The 18054-nt window shown below is 45.9% G+C and overlaps 1 protein-coding gene across 9 annotated transcripts in view; it reads right to left on the reverse strand.

Moving 5' to 3' along the window:
• The window catches only part of farp2 (FERM, RhoGEF and pleckstrin domain protein 2), a 222184-nt gene extending 207578 nt beyond the window's left edge, over positions 1-14606 (reverse strand). For 7 of the 9 annotated variants that reach the window (XM_080185077.1, XM_080185083.1, XM_080185054.1 and 4 more), the window contains exons 1-2: positions 14539-14606; positions 5613-5830 (exon numbers count right to left, since the gene is read on the reverse strand). In XM_080185077.1, the coding sequence (XP_080041203.1) occupies positions 5613-5807 (195 nt within the window). In that variant the 5' untranslated portion in view covers positions 5808-5830; positions 14539-14606. The other 2 variants (XM_080185069.1, XM_080185062.1) reach the window with 2 other exon arrangements.
• Positions 14607-18054: the final 3448 nt, after the last annotated feature.

Below are 18054 nucleotides of genomic sequence, written 5' to 3' on the forward strand. Positions count from 1 at the left end.
TACTACTCTTGAGTAAAGAACCTACCTCTGACATCTGTCCTATATCAATCACCCCTCAATTTAAAGGTATGTCCCCTCTTGCTAGCCATCTCCACCTGAGGAAAATGGAGCTGGTTAGCACGAGGGGTGTCCATCCTGTCTAATCCTCTGATCGTCTTATATGCCTCTATTAAGTCACCTATTAACCTTCTTCTCTCTAATGAAAACAGCCTCCAGTCCCTCAGGCTTTCCTCATAATACCTTCTCACCATACCAGGCAACATCCTGATAAATCTCCTCTGCACCCTTTCCAATGCTTCCACATTCTTCCTATAATGCAGCAAACACAACTGTATGCAATACTCCAAGTGCGGCTGCACCAGAGTTTTGTACAACTGCAACATGACCTCATGGCTCCAAAACTCAATCCCTCTACCAACAAAAGCTAACACATCCTACACCTTCTTAACAACCCTATCAACCTGGGTGTCAACTTTCAGGAATCTATGCGTATGGACACTGAGATATCTCTGCTTATCCACACTACCAAGTAACTTACCAATAGCCCAGCACTCTATTTCACTTCACACTTTTCCACATTAAACTCCATTTGCCACCGCTCAGCCCAGCTCTGCAGCTTATCTATATTCCTCTGTAACCTGCAACATTCTTCTGCACTGTCCACAACTCCACCGACTTTAGTGTCATCCGCAAATTTACAAACCCATCCTTCTACACCCTCATCCAGGTCATTTATAAAAATGACAAACAGCACTGGCCCCAAAACAGATCCTTGCAGTACACTACTAGTAACTGAACTCCAGGATGAACATTTCCCATCAACCACCAGCCTCTGTCTTCTTACACCTAGTCATTTTCTACTCCAAACCACTAAATCACTCTCAATCCCATGCCCCCGTATCTTCTGCAATACTTACCATGGGGAACCTTATCAAACGCTTTACTGAAATCCATAAACACCACATCAACTGCTTTACCCTCATCCATCTCTTTGGTCACCTTCTCAAAGAACTCAATCAGGTTTGTGAGGCATGACCTACCCTACACAAAACTGTGTTGACTATCCCTAATCAAATTACTTCTTTTCAGATAATAAATTCTCTCTCTTAGAATCCTTTCCAAAGCAAAGAAAAGAATGCTCTGCTTACAATGCTATCAGACATTAGCACTACACATTAATTTCTCATATAAAAAAAAGCTGGGTGCTGCTCAGCTCCACAATGGACAAACTGTTAGCTTTGGATATCTACTGCTTACTTTTTCCATCATCTGCTCCTGAATCATACAACTCAGGGTGTTCTGCAAATTGAAGTTCTGAATTTAACCTCAGCAGGGTTTGTGCTGACCATGGTATTTTTATCATACAAAGTAAAGCTCCTTCCACAGTCCAGAAATATTTATTTAAACCCAACCATAGATGAGTACAGCCAATTGTGTGTTAAATATCATTCCCACTTCCCATCTTCAATAATTTTTGATGGTCTTCCCTTTGCAAATGATTATCCCTGGAGTCAACACACAACTTATTCATGATCAGATCAGCCACTGGGCTAGCAGGGAATTCCTGAGAGCACTAGTCAGGAATCAACCGCGTAATCTTACTGATGTGATTGGCGAGTGCCTTATGGAGCAGTTTGTTCATCGCAACAAGTGATCTGGGAATCTCTGGTGGCAATTTGGCCTAGTCTATTATTCTTTCAGCTGCAAGAAGGTTGCAGACAACCAGGGATGGCAATTCAGGGTGATGAATGTTCATCCCAGTTTTCCTTCAGACCACAAGGACTGAATGGCAAAAATCACAAAAGGGATGCTGAGGGTCACAATGTGCTTCAGCAACAGTCAGGCTGAACATCAATACATCAAGTCAGACAAGATGAAAGTGGGGAGTTACTGCTCAAACGATGGAAAAAGAACAGCATTAAGCAACTGTTTGAATTCAGAGTATATCCTACAAGTTTAACAAAAATGCACTGCAAAACCAATGTCATCAGTCATTTTAGCATGCATTAGATGCAACTAGATAGGTCAAATGGCCTCATTCGGCACTGTAAGGATTCTATGCTCTAAAGTGCAATGTACAAAAGTATGTTGGATGCTGAATGGCACTCTGTCATTACATAGGTGGCAACTTGCCGCTCAAATCATCTATTACAAGCTCATGAAATTTACTGCTCTCAGAATTTAAAGTTAGTCAGATTTTGTGTCCTCAAACCTGACTTGATTTTAGACACAGTTTGGATCCTGAGCTGACAGGGCTCTCCTATGTGAGGCTGAGCAAACTGGGCCTACACTCTCTGGGTAAAATAAGAAGTGATCTTATTGTAAGATAGATGATTCTGAAGGGTTTGACAGATTTTCTTCTGGCTGGGAATCTAGAACTTCTGGAACACAGCATCAAGATAAGTCAATCTTTTGGGACTAACATGAGGGGAAATTTCTTCACATGGATTTTTGTCTACCCCACAGGGTTGTGGCAGCACTGCTGTTGAGTACATTCAAAGCTAAGATAGGCAGATCTTTGGTTTCTCTGGAATAAAGCGACATGGAGAATGAGTGGGAAAGTGGACTTAAGTCAGAAGATCAGCCATTATCATACTGAATGGTGGAACAGACTGGGGAGAGACCATGAGTTTTACTCCTACGCTTATGTTCTAACCACATTGGGTGAAACACCAGCTAATACGTCAGACCTCACCCACCACTTAAAAAAAACTTCCAAATGTTGTCTAAAATAACTGCAGTGAAACCTCACTACTCACCAACATATAATTTCCCCTTTACTGAAGTTACTTTGAGGCATGGTAGTAGTTCATTAAATTTACAGTGATTACCACTGCTAATTCACTTTACAACAGTATTGTGCTTACGAACAGCACAATATATGAGCACCCTTGAAAAGAACACCCTGGCTGGGATTTTATGGCCTTGCTCAGGTGAGACCAGGAAGTCCCACCCGAGATCAACGGAGATTTCCATCGGACTCTCATCTGCGCTGATTCTGTGACAGGCGAGGTGGTAGTGTTCTGGCCCCTATATTCTCTCCCCCTTCCTTACAGCCCTACAATGAGAGAACGTGTCTGATTCAGCTTCTACGCCATTACCTGTGCTGATTTCAATCCATCAGCCATGTCTCAGTGGGAAGCATTTGCACCTCCAAGTCATAAGGCTGTGGGTTTAAATGCAAGTCAAGAGATGCTAGGCCAACAGTCCAATGTAGTATTGACAGAATATTGCACTACCAGAAGTGCCATCTTTTGGCAGAAATCTTCAACTAAATGACTACGCCTTCGCAGTTCAACATAAAAAAACTCCTGACACTATTAAATACCCATCCCACAACCAACACCATGAACAGGTTTTCTGTTCATTATCTCATTGCTGTTTTTGGGACAATGTCTTCATAAACTGCCACAGTTCTTACATTGCTGAAGTGTAGTCACTGTCATAAAGTATTTTGGAACGCCCAGAGATCATGAAAGCACAACTAAAGCATAGCTAGACTAACAACTCAAACACAAGGCAGGCAGCTATAAAGAGGTTTGTATGTATTTATCATAGAAATCACCAAAAATTTAGGACACGAGGCTATTCGGCCCATCGTATTCCTATTGGTTGATAACAAGCTGTAATCCCACATTTCTGCATTAGGTCTGTAGCTCTGCAGGTCACAACTCTTCAAGTGGACAAAGTACCTTTTTTAACGTTTTGAAAATTTCTGTCTCTAGCACCCTTTCAGGCAGCAAGTTTCAGGTCCCTATCACCCGCTGGATTAAAAAAATGCTTCTTTATCTCTCAGCTAATACTTCCACTGATTACTTTAAGTCTCTGCCCATTTGTGACTCCTCTACTATGTAAATAGGCTCCCTCTTTTTATTCCAACTTGTCTCTCAATGTTATATGTGTCAATTGCATCGCCCCTCAACCTCCTCTATTCCAAGGCAAACAATTTATTCTTTCACAGGATGTGGGTGGAGCTGGCTAGGCCAGCATTTATTGCCCATCCCTAATTGCCCTCAAGAAGATAATGGTGAGCCATTTTCGTGAACCACTGCAGACTCCAGTACTGGTGCAGGTACATCCTATGCCACTCTCAGCCTTCTTCCTATGCTCATTCTTCTTCTTTAGGCTATAATCCAACACCCTGTTAAATGTCTCAATTGATCCTCCCTCCCCCAAATTCTCAGGCTGTGCATTCAAGATCCCAATCACTGCTGCATGAAAAATAAATTCTTCATTTCACCATTACTTCTTTTGCCAATTATTTTAAACCTATACCTACTAGTTCTCAACCTTTTCACTATTAGGAACACTTTCCACTTCTCTCAGCCATCTCTTCATCAAGGAAGAGTCCCAACCTCTGCAATCCATCTTCATATCTGAAGCTCCTCATCCAGGGAACCATTTTCATGAATCTTTTCTGCACTTTCTCCAATATATGAAGCTAAACCAGTGTTCTATAAAAGTCAAACATAATTTATTTTCTTTTGTACCCTATGCTCCTATTAATAAAGTCTTGGATGTTGTATGTTTTATTAACCACTCTCAAACTTCCCTGCTACCTTCAATGGCTTTTGCACATTCACATACAGATCCTATTGCTCCTGCACTCCCTTAGAATTATACCCGTTAATTTTATATTGTCTCTCCATGTTCTCCTTGCCAAAATGAATCACTTCATGCTTTTCTGCATTAAATATAATCTGCCACTTATCCCCCTATTCCACCAACCTATGTCCTTTTGAATTAATACACTATCCTCTTCACTACTCACAATGTTCCAAGTTTCATATCATTGTACAAGGCACAATTTTAAAATTACCAGAGATCTATATCACTAATTATATGGAGAAAAGCCTCCCAAAAACGACGCCTGAAGAACTCCACAACAAACCTTCCACAAGCCCAAGAAGATCCAATAACTATTACTGCTCCCTGTCACTCAGCTAATTTCACATCCATGTTGCTACTGTCCCTTTTATTCCTCAAGTTAGAAATTTGCTCACTGATCTGTTGTGCAACATTTTATTAAACTCCTTTCGGAAGCCACGTGCAGCACATTTTCCCAACATTTATACTAGGCTTTCTTTTTACTCATGCCCCCACTTCAAGTATCCTGCAATAGTCTTCCACACAAAGCTGATCTTTACCATTAAGTATTGCATATACTTCTACTGAACTAATTTCTTTCAAGCTAAAGAGATCATTCTCCTGGTTATCCTCAAACAGTTCTTTGACACGATAGTTCTGCCCTTGAAATCTCACACTACATTCATGGCTAGAACGTTTCAAATCAATGGCCTTCCTCATCTCTATCTCATACATAAATCAAAAAAGTTAAAATGTACTCATGATGCAATGGCTCAAAGAGAACCTGACCCAGACACCTGTTATTAAAAAGGTACGTTTAAAAGTCTACTTGCTTAAGGTGATTTTAGTTAGAACTTTGCAAGACAGGAGCATGTCAGCCTGAATGATATCTTGTGGATCCTAACAGCAGGTATAGGGTGCCCCATTCATATATAAGCCATGTTTTCAATTATTCTCAAAAAAGCAGCATTTTCTGTGATTAGTAAGTGGCAATAACTTCCCCTTTGGGAACAAAAATTTCTTACCTCTACTTCAACCTGCTCCTGAACATCATCCAGTAACTGGACCAGAAGCTGGATCCCTCTGCCCCGAGCTTTGACAGAAGATGCCATGGACAGGCTTTGCCCTGGCTCCAATGTACTAATCGCTGCATTAGTCTGTGCTCCAAGTCGAGCTCCAGGAGTCTGCAAGACTCGATACGTTCCTTCCATCTCCTCCATCGCTCCCGATCAACAGATGTAGTCTAGGAAAGAGAGACTATCAGGCTTATGCATTTGCTGCCAGATCACAACTTCATTTTAAAACATACTTTGTTACTTTGGTGCAAAACATTCTTTCTTCTTGATATTTACCAATATCACGCAGCAGTTGACGTCAGGAAGATGCATAAAAGTATCTTTGTGCAAACCATAAAGGCAAATCACTACTGATTAAAAACTGCTTCAGACTAGCATTAGAAACTACGCTAATAAATTATTTTCTCTGCATACACTTTGACAAAGGAACTGCTTATTAAGCTGAAGGATCAGTTGCAAAGTGTGTTCATGTCCGTTTATTATCTCTAGCTATCCAGTCACATACACAGATTGTGCTTCTGCACTTTGTTTGGAGAAAGGAGAAGCCAAGTCACTTAAAATATTAAAACAAGCATCAGGAAGTGGTACGACAGGATCTTGAACAATTCAAAAGGATAGGAAAAACAAAGTCAGAGAGATGGAAAGGCAGAAAATAAAAACCTGCATTTATATTGCATCTTTCACCTCCTAAGGAAAGCCCTCGAGGACATCAGAAGTCACCTGCTCTTTTTCAAATAGTGCCATAGAATCTTCTGAAAAAGAATGCTTCCTAAGGATTTGGGGCAAGAATAGTAGTCACAGCTGTACAGACTAAGGTTCCAGGATCTGTGCCAGGTTACTTAATCATTGCCAAGAAAGCAGTGGAAGTGTTGAAACCAAAGAACACACGAGAGGAAAGGCAAGTTCTTTAAGAGAATACCTCATTTTATCTTCTTCACAGGGACTACTCCCAGGTCCCTAACCTGCAGTGTTGTCAATCTACATTCCTTTCTCCTACCCCTGTCCTGCAGTAAAGGCAAGTCTATCTGCTAAGCCCAAGGAATCCTCTGGTTAGCCAAATCCACTCACTATTTTTAACCAGATCCCACATTTCCTGCCCTCATCCATACTTATCCATGTGCTGTTCAACCAAACTAGTCAACTTCATGTCTATCCAATCCTAGGACATTAAGTGCGACTAAATCAAATGGCCTGCTCATTCCCCAACTACCATTAATTACTAGTTAACTATGTCTAGCACACTATTTTGACTGCAGTCAATGCATCCTTCTTTTAAAAAAATGCTGGATAAAACTGAGTAGCTGTATAAAGACACAGGCCACTGGAAAATGATACTACAATTTTTTCAGAAATTGTATTTTGTTTAAACCTAAAACGATATTCAAATCATCGATAGTCATGGGTGAGGTGCCTGAAGATTGGAGCATGGCAAATGTTGTGCCTTTGTTTAAAAAGGGCTGCAGGGAAAAGCCTGGGAACTACAGGCCAGTGAGCCTCACACCTGTGGTGGGTAAATTGTTGGAAGCTATTTTGAGAGACAGGATCTACAGGCATTTTGAGATCCAAGCACTGATTAGGGACAGTCAGCATGGCTTTGTGAGTGGAAAATCAAGTCCCACAAATTTGAGTTTTTTGAAGGGGTAACCAAGAAGATAAATGAGGGCAATGCAGTTGATGTTGTCTACATGGACTTTAGCAAGGCCTTTGGCAAGGTACCGCATGGTAGGTTGTTGCACAAGATCAAATCTCATGGGATCCAGAGTGAGGTATCTAAATGGATACAAAATTGGCTTCTTGACTGAAGCCAGAGGGTGGTCATAGAGAGTTGTTTTTCAAACTGGACCAGCAGTGTGCCTCAGGGATCAGTGCTGGGTCCACTGTTATTTGTCATTTGTATTAATGATTTGGATGAGAATGTAGGAGGCATGGCTAGTAAGTTTGCAGATGACACCAAGATTGGTGGCAAAGTGGATAGTGAAGAAAATTATCTCCAATTGCAATGGGATCTTGATCATTTGGGCCAGTGGGCTGACAAATGGCAGATGGAGTTTAATTTAAACAAATTCGAGATGATGCATTTTGGTGGATTGAACCAGGGCAGGACTTACTTGGTTAACGGTAAGGCGTTGGGGAGAGTTACAGAACAAAGAGATCCAGGGGTACATGGTCCTAGCTCCTTGAAAGTGGAGTCACAAGTGGACAAAGTGGTGAAGGAGGCATTCGGCATGCTTGGTTTCATTGGGGAGAGCACTGAATACAGGAGTTGGAATGTCTTGTTGAAGTTACACATGAACATAAGAAATAGGAGCAGGAGTAGGCCATCTAGCCCTTTGAGCCTGCCCCGCCATTCAATAAGATCATGGCTGATCTGTCGTGGCTCAGTTCCACATTCCCGCCCTCTCCCCATAACCCTTAATCCCCTTGCTTATCAAAAACCCATCAACCGCGTCTTAAAAATATTTAGCGAGGCAGCCTCCACCACCTCAACGGGCAGAGAATTCCAGAGATTCACCACCCTTTGAGTGAAGAAGTTCCTCCTCAACTCCGTTCTAAACCGCCCCCCCCTTTATCTTGAGGCTGTGTCCCCTAGTCCTACTGTCCTTTCTGAGTGAGAAGAGTCTCTCCACCTCTATCCTATCCATCCCATTCATCATCTTATATGTCTCAATGATCTCCCCTCATTTTTCTAAACTCTAACGAGTACGAGCCTAGTTTATTCAGCCTCTCCTCATAGCTCAAGCCCCTCAACTCTGGTATCAGCCTAGTAAACCTCCTCTGCACTCCCTCCAAGGCCAAAATATCCTTGCGTAAGTACGGCGCCCAAAACTGCACACAGTACTCCAGCTGCGGCCTCACCAATGCCCTATACAGCCGCAGCAAGACCTCCCTACTTTTATATTCAATCCCCCTCGCTACTGAATATAAAAGTACGGACACACTTGGAATACTGTGTGCAATTCTGGTCACCCTATTATAAAAGGATATTATTAAACTAGAAAGAGTGCAGAAAAGATTTATTAGGATGCTACCAGGACTTGATGGATTGAGTTATAAGGAGAGGCTGGATAGGTTGGCACTTTTTTCTCTGGCAGCGTAGGAGGCTGAGCGGTGATCTTATAGACATTTACAAAATTATGAAGGGCACAGATCAGCTAGATAGTCAATATCTTTTCAGAAAAGTAGGGGAGTCTAAAATTAGAGGGCATAGGTTTAAGATGAGAGGGGAGATGCACAGAAGTGGCCAGAGGAGTAATTTTTTCATACAAAGGGTGATGAGTGTCTGGAACAAGCTGCCAGAGGTAGTAGTAGACGCAGGTACAATACTGTCTTTTAAAAAGCACTTAGATAGTTACATGGGTACAATGGGTATAGAGGGAGATGGGCCAAATGCAGGCAATTGGGATTAGCTTCGGAGTTTAAACAAAAAGGACAACATGGACAAGTTGGGCCAAAGGGCCTGTTTCCATGCTGTAAACCTCTATGACTCTATCAAAAGCAGTTCACAAAGTGATTCTAAGTCACAAAATCCCAACATCCAATAGCAAAAAGGTTTACACCCACAAAACTCAGAACAGCGTTGTGTTTTTCTAAATCCTTTTCTACGGAAATCTCAAGATGACTCTTGGTTTCGCAAGCATCCACCAGCCAAAGACAGTAATATTCTTTGGACATTCACAGGATTGCAACATTCATTCATTACGATTAACATGCTGCTACCCACCACTGAATTCTTTTTATTCACAGATCTAATGGACTGCTCTCAAACAGGAGTAGTCATCAAGATTGCCGATTAAAATGGTAAACAACCAGGGAAGTGTTGAACGTTTCTGAAAGATCCCAACTTCACTTTTACTGATAAGAAGAGAGCTGCTCCAGTCCATCTACATTGGTGCCAGATGAGTCTCACACTCCTTACTTTGTTTCCTACCAACACACTTTCCCCTCCAAACCACATCCCATCCTGACCTTGAAAATACAATCGCTGTTCCTTCACTGTTGCTGGGTCAAAATTGTGGAACTCTATCCCTAACAGCATTGTGGTTGCACATACACATTGACTATTATAGCATGATTTCAGGGGTCACTCCATTGCCCTCGCCAACTATTGTTTTTTTAAGAATTACCACAAAGTTTAGCCAAATCTTCTCGATTCATCACATAACTCAAGGTGGAATTGTGGTTAGCACAGCTGTCTCACAGTGCCAAGGACCTGGGTTCAATTCCGGCCTTGGGTGACTCTGTGTGGAGTTTGCGTGTTCACCGTGTCTGCATGGGTTTATAATGGGTGCTCCAGTTTCCTCCCACAATACAAAGATATACAGGTTAGGGTTGATTGGCCATGCTAAATTATCCCTTACTGTCCCAAGGTGTATAGGTTAGGGGGATTAGCAAGGTAAGGGATAGAGCCTGGGTAAGATCTCATCAGAGAGTTGGCGCAGACTGAATAGCCTGCTTCTGCACTGTGGAGATTTTGATATAAAAGAGACAAAAGTGGCAAAATCCAATTCCTGCGACTGTCTCAGTTTTTTTCTAATAAAACCGGTTTGAAACATCTTGGGATTTTTTAATCACTCATTGAGTTGAACACCATTGAGTCAGGAAGTGCAGCCATTTCTCATCCATTTGCTGAGTTTGCTGATTGCAAATACCAAAAGCATTCACAAGGTTGGGCAGCACGAATGCAAAGAGAAATAGGATTCACATGTCAGCTCTGACATTTCATCAGAACCTTTTGATGAAAGGTTAATCTGAAACATTCCAGATTTCTAGGAATCACAATATTCTGATTTTGTATTACTACCCATGTGACACCACGTTAATTTGCTACTTCAGCTTGCGACAATTTTTGTCCATGAAAATTCCATATCTGTGCAGCACAAATTCAATTGCATGATTTTAATCACGAAAATAGTAGTCACCATGGATGACAAAGCCTGTAACAGTCTGCTTTAAATAACAGAAGAAAACCCTGCCCATGTAAGAACTTGAGAACCAATATGTCATTGAGATAGAGGATCAGCCATTATAACATTGAATGGCACAGCAGGCTCGATGGGCTGAATGGCCTACTTCTGCTCCTATTTTCTACGTTTCTATTATGAGCAGCAAGCCATGCAAATGTGCACATTTAAAAACCATAGAGGATTAAATTACTGTTCACTGTTTTGTTAATTGCAGTGGTAAATTTACATATTTTTGATGAATCCTAACATTACCCAGTGACAATACTCTATGTTGTATATTCAGGGGTTCACAGAGAACAGCAGGAGCTGATTGCCAGTACTATACCCAGATTACAGCAAGACACTGTGCAAACTAAACGTAAAAAAAATTTAAATGATATCACTGATCTCCTCTCAGAAATAAATACTGCTTTGACGAGGTCCAACTTCACTTAGAGATCATGAGGCTCAAATTTTGGTTCAATGCCAGCACTGCTGTTGTAACAACCTTTTAATCCAAGCAACACCATTAACTACGCATTAGTTCAAAAACAAGCCTGAGCTCACCTGCTTAACTGCTAGTCTGCAGTCGTCAAGCCCTTCTGCATCTAGCTCAATAAAACGCTCAAGCCCCAAAACCTTCCTGCCAACTTTGAATGCATAATCCAACCTCTGAAAGATACCCTGTATACCTTTACTTTGCTCAGCCTTAAATAAGATTTTACACACCAAACTTGCATCATAGAGTATCTGTCAATGATATGTTGTCTCTCATTTAAACGAACATGGGCAATGTTCATGAAGCTTAACACCTTCGTGATCTCACTTTCATCAGTAAATGCACTGAAAAAAAAATTTTAAGTTGACTATTCACAGCTTCAGGAAGAACTTCAGGACTTCATGGAAAATACTTCGCACTGTGCTCCTGGTTAATCCTGAGGTAAACTGTTATGACAACTCATCTCCCATATAACACCTCATCTGAAAGACAGCACCTCTGACAGTGCAGTTTTCCCTTGGTAGTGAACTGGAGCGTCAGTCTGTAGATAGGTGATCTCAAGTCCTGAAGTGAAACTGAGAGGAAAGAACACAACCCACTTAGCCAGTATCAACAATCCCCATACAATTTATATTTGTTCTATCCAATCACAATAGCTTTAGAACTCCAGCATTGCACCACTTCCCTCCCCTGGCCTGGATCCAGCAATATGTCCTTGCAGCAAGCTGTTAGGGCTATTAGCATCCTAGGAAAGAGTTAGCAATGCGCAACTTCACTTTCTTTTCCTAACTTTTGTCATCATCTTTAGTCCTTCACCCAGTAGCATGGTTCTAAACCTCATCCCAGCACAGTTAATCCACTGGTTGCCCCTCTTTGCTCAGCAACAAATGGGTAGCTGGCACAGGAATGTTAACACTTAACTATAGAAAGCATTTCTCCCACTATAACTCCATATTGGTTAGAGCTCATGGAACACCATGAGATTAAAAACAGCACCTCCGTGATTTAACTGTAATTGCTCACTTAGTGCTTGTGTTTAAGTTTTTGACCATGGGTTAGGCCATCATGCATCGACATCTGCAATTTGCTGCAACATTATTTGTCCACCCCAATCACTGACCTATTTGAGATGAAACTGTCCACCCCCCCCCGTCCCCACGAGTCCAAGTGTGCCTTTAGATTTGAAGTCTTGTCTCTAAGAGCTGAGGAGGTGACCTGAAAGAGGTCTTTAAAATGATGAATGGGTTAAACACGGTTAACAACATCTTGCATGTATATAACACCCTTAACATAAAAGAGTGCAAGGAACATTATGAAATAAAATTTGACACTGAACAAATGGATATTAGGTCAGGCGACCAAAAGCTTGGTCAAAGGAATCAGTTTTAAGGAGTAAATGAGAACGTGGTGGAGGCAGGGTAAAGCAAAGCTTTAAAAAGGGAAAGGAATCATTATCAGAAAAAGAAAAAATTGCAGGACAAAAATGCAGAAAAGTGCCACAAAATGAAATGCTCCTTCATGGAACCAGCACAGACTAATGGGCTGAATGGCCTCTTGGAATTGCAGAATGGTTGCAGCATACAAGTAAAACATCAGAGATGCTACTTAAAAACAAAGGGAGGCTGCAGCCTGGCATCAGAGTACAGTTTGGAATTTGGCACTCTTAACCTTTACATACTTGCACAAATTGATAACAACAGGGGAGTCAGTGGCATAGTGGTATTGTCATTGCACTAGTATTCAAGAGACCTAGAGTAATACCCTGGTTCGAATCCTACCATGGCAGATGGCGAAATTTGAGTTCAATAAAAGTCTGGAATTAAAAGTCTAATAACAACCGTGAAATGATTAGTGAACCAAATTTCTTTATGACAAATGCCCTTTAGGGAAGGGTCTACCATCCTTGTCTGGCCTACGTATGGCCCCACAGCAATATAGTCTACTCTTAAATGCCTCCTGAAACGGCAGGCCACAGCAATTAGGAACTTCATTACTTTATTATTAACATTGTTACTTTATGAAAGAAATTTCAGATCATGGTGACAGCTGAAGACACAATGATAGGATTAAGGAAGTTGGAAAAACAAAGTCCAGAGAGGATTATAGGACTGGAGGTTAAAGAAGCACGGACAGCTGATATCATGAAGGGATGCCATTTGCCCCATTGAGTCTACACCAACCACAATCCCAGTCCCTATCCCAGTAACCCCACAGATTTACCCTACTTATCCCCCTGACACTAAGGGCCAATCCATCTAACCTACACATCTTTGGACTAAACAAGAGCACCTGGAGGAAACCCACACAGACATGGGGAGAATATACAAACACCACACCTGACCCAAGCCTGGAATCAAAACCAAATCCCTGGCACTGTGAGACAGCAGTGTTGTATACTGTACACCCTGATTCTCATCCATAAACACAAAAGGTGAGAATTTTTCACATTAGATGCTTTGGGGACCAGGAGCCAATGGAAATGGGCAATAACAGCAGGGCCAGGTCACAGGAAATACTGGCAGCAGGGATCTGTGCAGGCTGGAGAATGGTACATAGTTAGGGGATTATTCAAATATTCAAGTCCAGATGTAATAAAGACATGGAAGGTTTCATCAGAAGATACACCAAGGCAGGGACTGAAAAACTTTACTCTCCCTAGCGCTTAACGAAAGAAGTGGCTGCCCATCTGCAATAGATGTTAGCAACAGCACGTCATCGCAGATGTGGTGGAGGAATGGAGAGGTGACTAAGTAGATCTAATTGTTGTTAGAAATCTAGCCCTAATGCTTTGAGATAGGAGAGAGCTTGGAGCTAAAACTTTAATCACCAAAAGGGGTACGTGTAGAGTCTAACACACACACATTTTCAACACATACTTGCACATACTCTGTCATTTATCCAGCCTCAACTAACACATCATGAAATAACATGACAATGTAATTTTGATAACTGGGTCATCTGTTTCAATTAATTTCAAGCAGAGCGTGTACTTTCTGGCTTTGTGCCAAATAAGACAGTTTAATGTTGTAGAGTTTGTGCTGCTGTCACTGTCATTCTCCCAGACTAGGCACAATCATAGTTACAATCTGGGGTGCATATTCCTGCAGATAAGAGATGGGGTGGGGCCACATGCAGGATTTGGGAATGCAGGAGTAGGCATGAGGTAAAGTAACAAGGGGCAGTAGACGTACCGCTTCAGGCAGTAGGAATGCTGGTGACCGGGCTGGAGTAAAGCGGATGTTTTTGCAGCGACACCAAACCCGGGAGGGGGGAAACCTTAAACTCACCCCCAATCCCCAGTGCCTGAGAACAGCAGCAGCAGCCAGGGAGAGTCCCCTCGCCCGCGGAAACAGAGCGACCCCCGAGAGGCCACAGAGCAGCCAAATCCTCCGCACTCCCCCGGCTCTTCTCCAGCTCCCCCTCGGCCGCTCACCTCCACCCTCAGCACCGCTCCTTCCAGCAGCTCCCCACCGCCGCCATCTTCCTCAGCAACCGCGCCGCTACCTGATTGGCTGGGCCCGCCTACCCTTCGACCAATAGAATCCCAGCACAACACCGGGGCCGCGTCCCATTGGCTGGAGCGAAAGTCCTATTGCCTGTGATTTGAAAGGGACAACTGATTGGACACTGCGGGAAGAGCCTGATCCTTATTGGTTAACAGGCCGGCCCTGATTGTTTCAGTTGCAGCAATAAAGGGGGAAAGGGGGGGAAAGGGGGGGGGAGGGGGAGAGAGGGGATAGGGGGAGGGGTGGGGTGGGGGGAGTGGAGGGGAGGGTGGGGTGGGGTGGGGGGAGTGGAGGGGAGGGGAGGGTGGGGTGGGGGGAGTGGAGGGGAGGGTGGGGTGGGGGGGGGGGAGGGGAGGGTGGGGTGGGGGGAGGGGTAGGGGGGAGGGGTGGGGGGAAGAGGGGGGGAGGGGTGGGGGGAAGAGGGGGGAGGGAGGGGTGGGGGGAAGAGGGGGGGAGGGAGGGGGTGGGGGGGAGGAGGGGTGGGGGAGAAGAGGGGGGGAGGGTGGGGGAGAAGAGGGGGGGGAGGGGTGGGGGAGAAGAGGGGGGGGAGGGGTGGGGGAGAAGAGGGGGGGGGAGGGGTGGGGGAGAAGAGGGGGGGGAGGGTGGGGGAGAAGAGGGGGGGGAGGGGTGGGGGAGAAGAGGGGGGGGGAGGGGTGGGGGGGAGGGGTGGGGAGAAGGGGGTGGGGGGAGAAGGGGGTGGGGGAGAAGGGGGTGGGGGAGAAGGGGGTGGGGGGAAGAGGGGGGAGGGGTGGGGGGAAGAGGGGGAGGGGTGGGAGGGGGAAGAGGGGGGAGGGGTGGGAGGGGGAAGAGGGGGAGGGGTGGAGGGGGAAGAGGGGGAGAGGGGTGGGAGGGGGAGGGGTGGGGGGGAAGAGTGGGGAGGGGGGAAGAGGGGAGGGGGGAGGGGGGGAGGGGGGAGGGGGGAAGAGGGGATGGGGGGAGGGGGGAAGAGGGGATGGGGGAGGGAAGAGGGAGGGGGGAAGAGGGGAGGGGGGAAGAGGGGAGGGGGAAGAGGGGGGGGAGAGGGGAGGGGGAGGGGGGGAGGGGGGGGAGAGGGAAAGGGGAGGGGGGGGAAGAGGGGAGGGGGGAGGGGAGGGGAGAGAGGGGGATGGGGGGGGGAGGGAGGGGGAGTGGGGAGGGGTAGGGGAGAGAGGGGATGGGGGGAGAGGGAGGGGAGGGGGGGGAATGGGGGAGGGGGGAAGAGGGGAGGGGGAAGAGGGAAGGGGAGGGTGAGAGAGGGGTGGGGGGAGAGGGGGAGGGGCGGGGGGAAGGAGGGACAGGGGGTGGAAGGGGAGGAACGGGGGGACTGGGGAGGGAGGTGGGATGGGGGAACAAGGAGGGAAGGGGAGGGGGTGACGGGGGAACAAAGGGGGACGGGGTGGAGGGGGACAGGGAGGGAGGTGGGATGGGGGAACAAGGGGGGAGGGGAGGGAGGGAGTGAGAGTAGGGGAGAGGGAGGGGAGGGAGGGAGTGAGAGTAGGGGAGAGGGAGGGGAGGGAGGGAGTGAGAGTAGGGGAGAGGGAGGGTGGGAGGAGGGGAGTGGGGGAGGGGAGAGGGAGGGTGGGAGGAGGGGAGTGGGGGAGGGGAGAGGGAGGGAGGGTGCGAGAGGGGAGGGGGGAGAGGGGAGAGAGAGGGTGGGTGGGGAGGGATGAGGGGGGGAGTGGGGGAGAGTGGAGGGGGAGAGAGAAGGGGGAGAGGGAAGGGGGAGGGGAGAAGAGGGAGGAGGGGGTGGAGAGGGGAGGGGGGGAGGAGAGGAGAAGGGGGGAGAGGGGAGGGAGGAGGGGGAGAGGGGAGGGAGTGGGGGAGAGAGGAGGGGAGCGGGGAGGGAGGGGGAGCGGGGGGGGAAGCAGTGGAGGGGGGAAGGGGGAGAGGGGAGGGAGGGTGGGAGATGGAGGGGTGAGTGGTTGAGGGGGGAGGGAGGGGGGAGAGGAGAGGGGAGTGGGGGAAGGGAGGGGTGAGAGGAGGACACTGACACTGAGGGGGGAGAGGGGAGGGGGTAGAGGGGAGGGAGAGGGGAGGGGTGGAGAGGATGGAACTAGTCACCGATCACCGTCATGAAAAGGACCCCCTTATCCCCACTCTCTGCCTTCTGTCTATCAGCCAATCTTCTATCCATGCCAGTACCTTGCCTCAAACACCATTGGCTCTTCATTTATTTAGCAGCCTCCTATAAGGCACCTTGTCAAAGCCTTCCTGGAAATCCAAATAAATCACATCCACTGGCTCTTCTTTGTCTAATTTCTTCATTACCTCCTCAAGGAATTCTAACAGATTTGTCAGACATGACCTCCCTTTGACGAAATCTTGCTGATTCAGCTCTATTTCCAAGTGCTCTGCAATTTCATCTTTTAATAATGTGCTCCAAGATTTTACCCACGACTGTGGTCAGGCTTACAATTTCTCATTTTCTGCCTCCCTCCCTTCTTATACAAAGAACAAAGAACAGCCCAGCACGGGAAACAGGCCCTTCGGCCCAACGAGCCCGCGCCGCCGCATCATCCTACACCTATTCTACCCTGCATGTCTACGAATGGAACCCCTAACTTAGCCAGATTCAGGGGAGAATAGTGTCAATTTGGTAAACCAAATTTGGTAAACCAATCAGCCTAAGAGCACATCTTTGGGGTGTGGGAGGAAACCGGAGCGCCCAGAGGAAACCCACGCAACCACAGGGAGAATGCGCAAACTCCCACAGACACAGGCCCAAATCCATGTATCTGCACAGCTAGCAGTGCTAGCTGTATATAGTGGGTGTTACATTTATTGGCCTTGGAGGGAGCACAGAGGAGGTTTACTAGGCTGATACCTGAGTTGAGGGGGTTGAACTATGAGGAGAGACTGAATAAACTAGGCTTGTACTCGTTAGAGTTTAGAAGAATGAGGGGAGATCTCATTGAGACATATAAGATGATGAATGGGATGGATAGGATAGAGGTGGAGAGGCTCTTCCCACTCAGAAAGGACAGTAGGACTAGAGGGCACAGCCTCAAGATAAAGGGGGGGGGGGCGGTTTAGAACGGAGTTGAGGAGGAACTTCTTCACTCAAAGGGTGGTGAATCTCTGGAATTCTCTGCCCGTTGAGGTGGTGGAGGCTGCCTCACTAAATATATTTAAGACGCAGGTAGATAGGTTTTTGATAGGCAAGGGGATTAAGGGTTATGGGGAGAGGGCAGGAATGTGGAACTGAGACACGACAGATCAGCCATGATCTTATTGAATAGCGGGGCAGGCTCGAAGGGCTAGATGGCCTACTCCTGCTCCTATTTCTTATGTTCTTAGTCTTCTGGCACCTTCCCTGACTCTAGTGATTCCTCAAAGATCACCACCAATGCCTCCACAATTTCCTTAGCTATCTTCTTCAGAGCTTTGGGGCGTAGTCCATCCAGTCCAGGTGATTTATCCACCTTCAGACCTTTCAGCTTCCCTCGTACCTTCTCCTTAATGAT

The sequence above is a fragment of the Carcharhinus amblyrhynchos genome, chromosome 3, assembly GCF_965287045.1.
Source record: "Carcharhinus amblyrhynchos chromosome 3, sCarAmb.v2.hapA, whole genome shotgun sequence".
Lineage (NCBI taxonomy): Eukaryota > Metazoa > Chordata > Chondrichthyes > Carcharhiniformes > Carcharhinidae > Carcharhinus > Carcharhinus amblyrhynchos.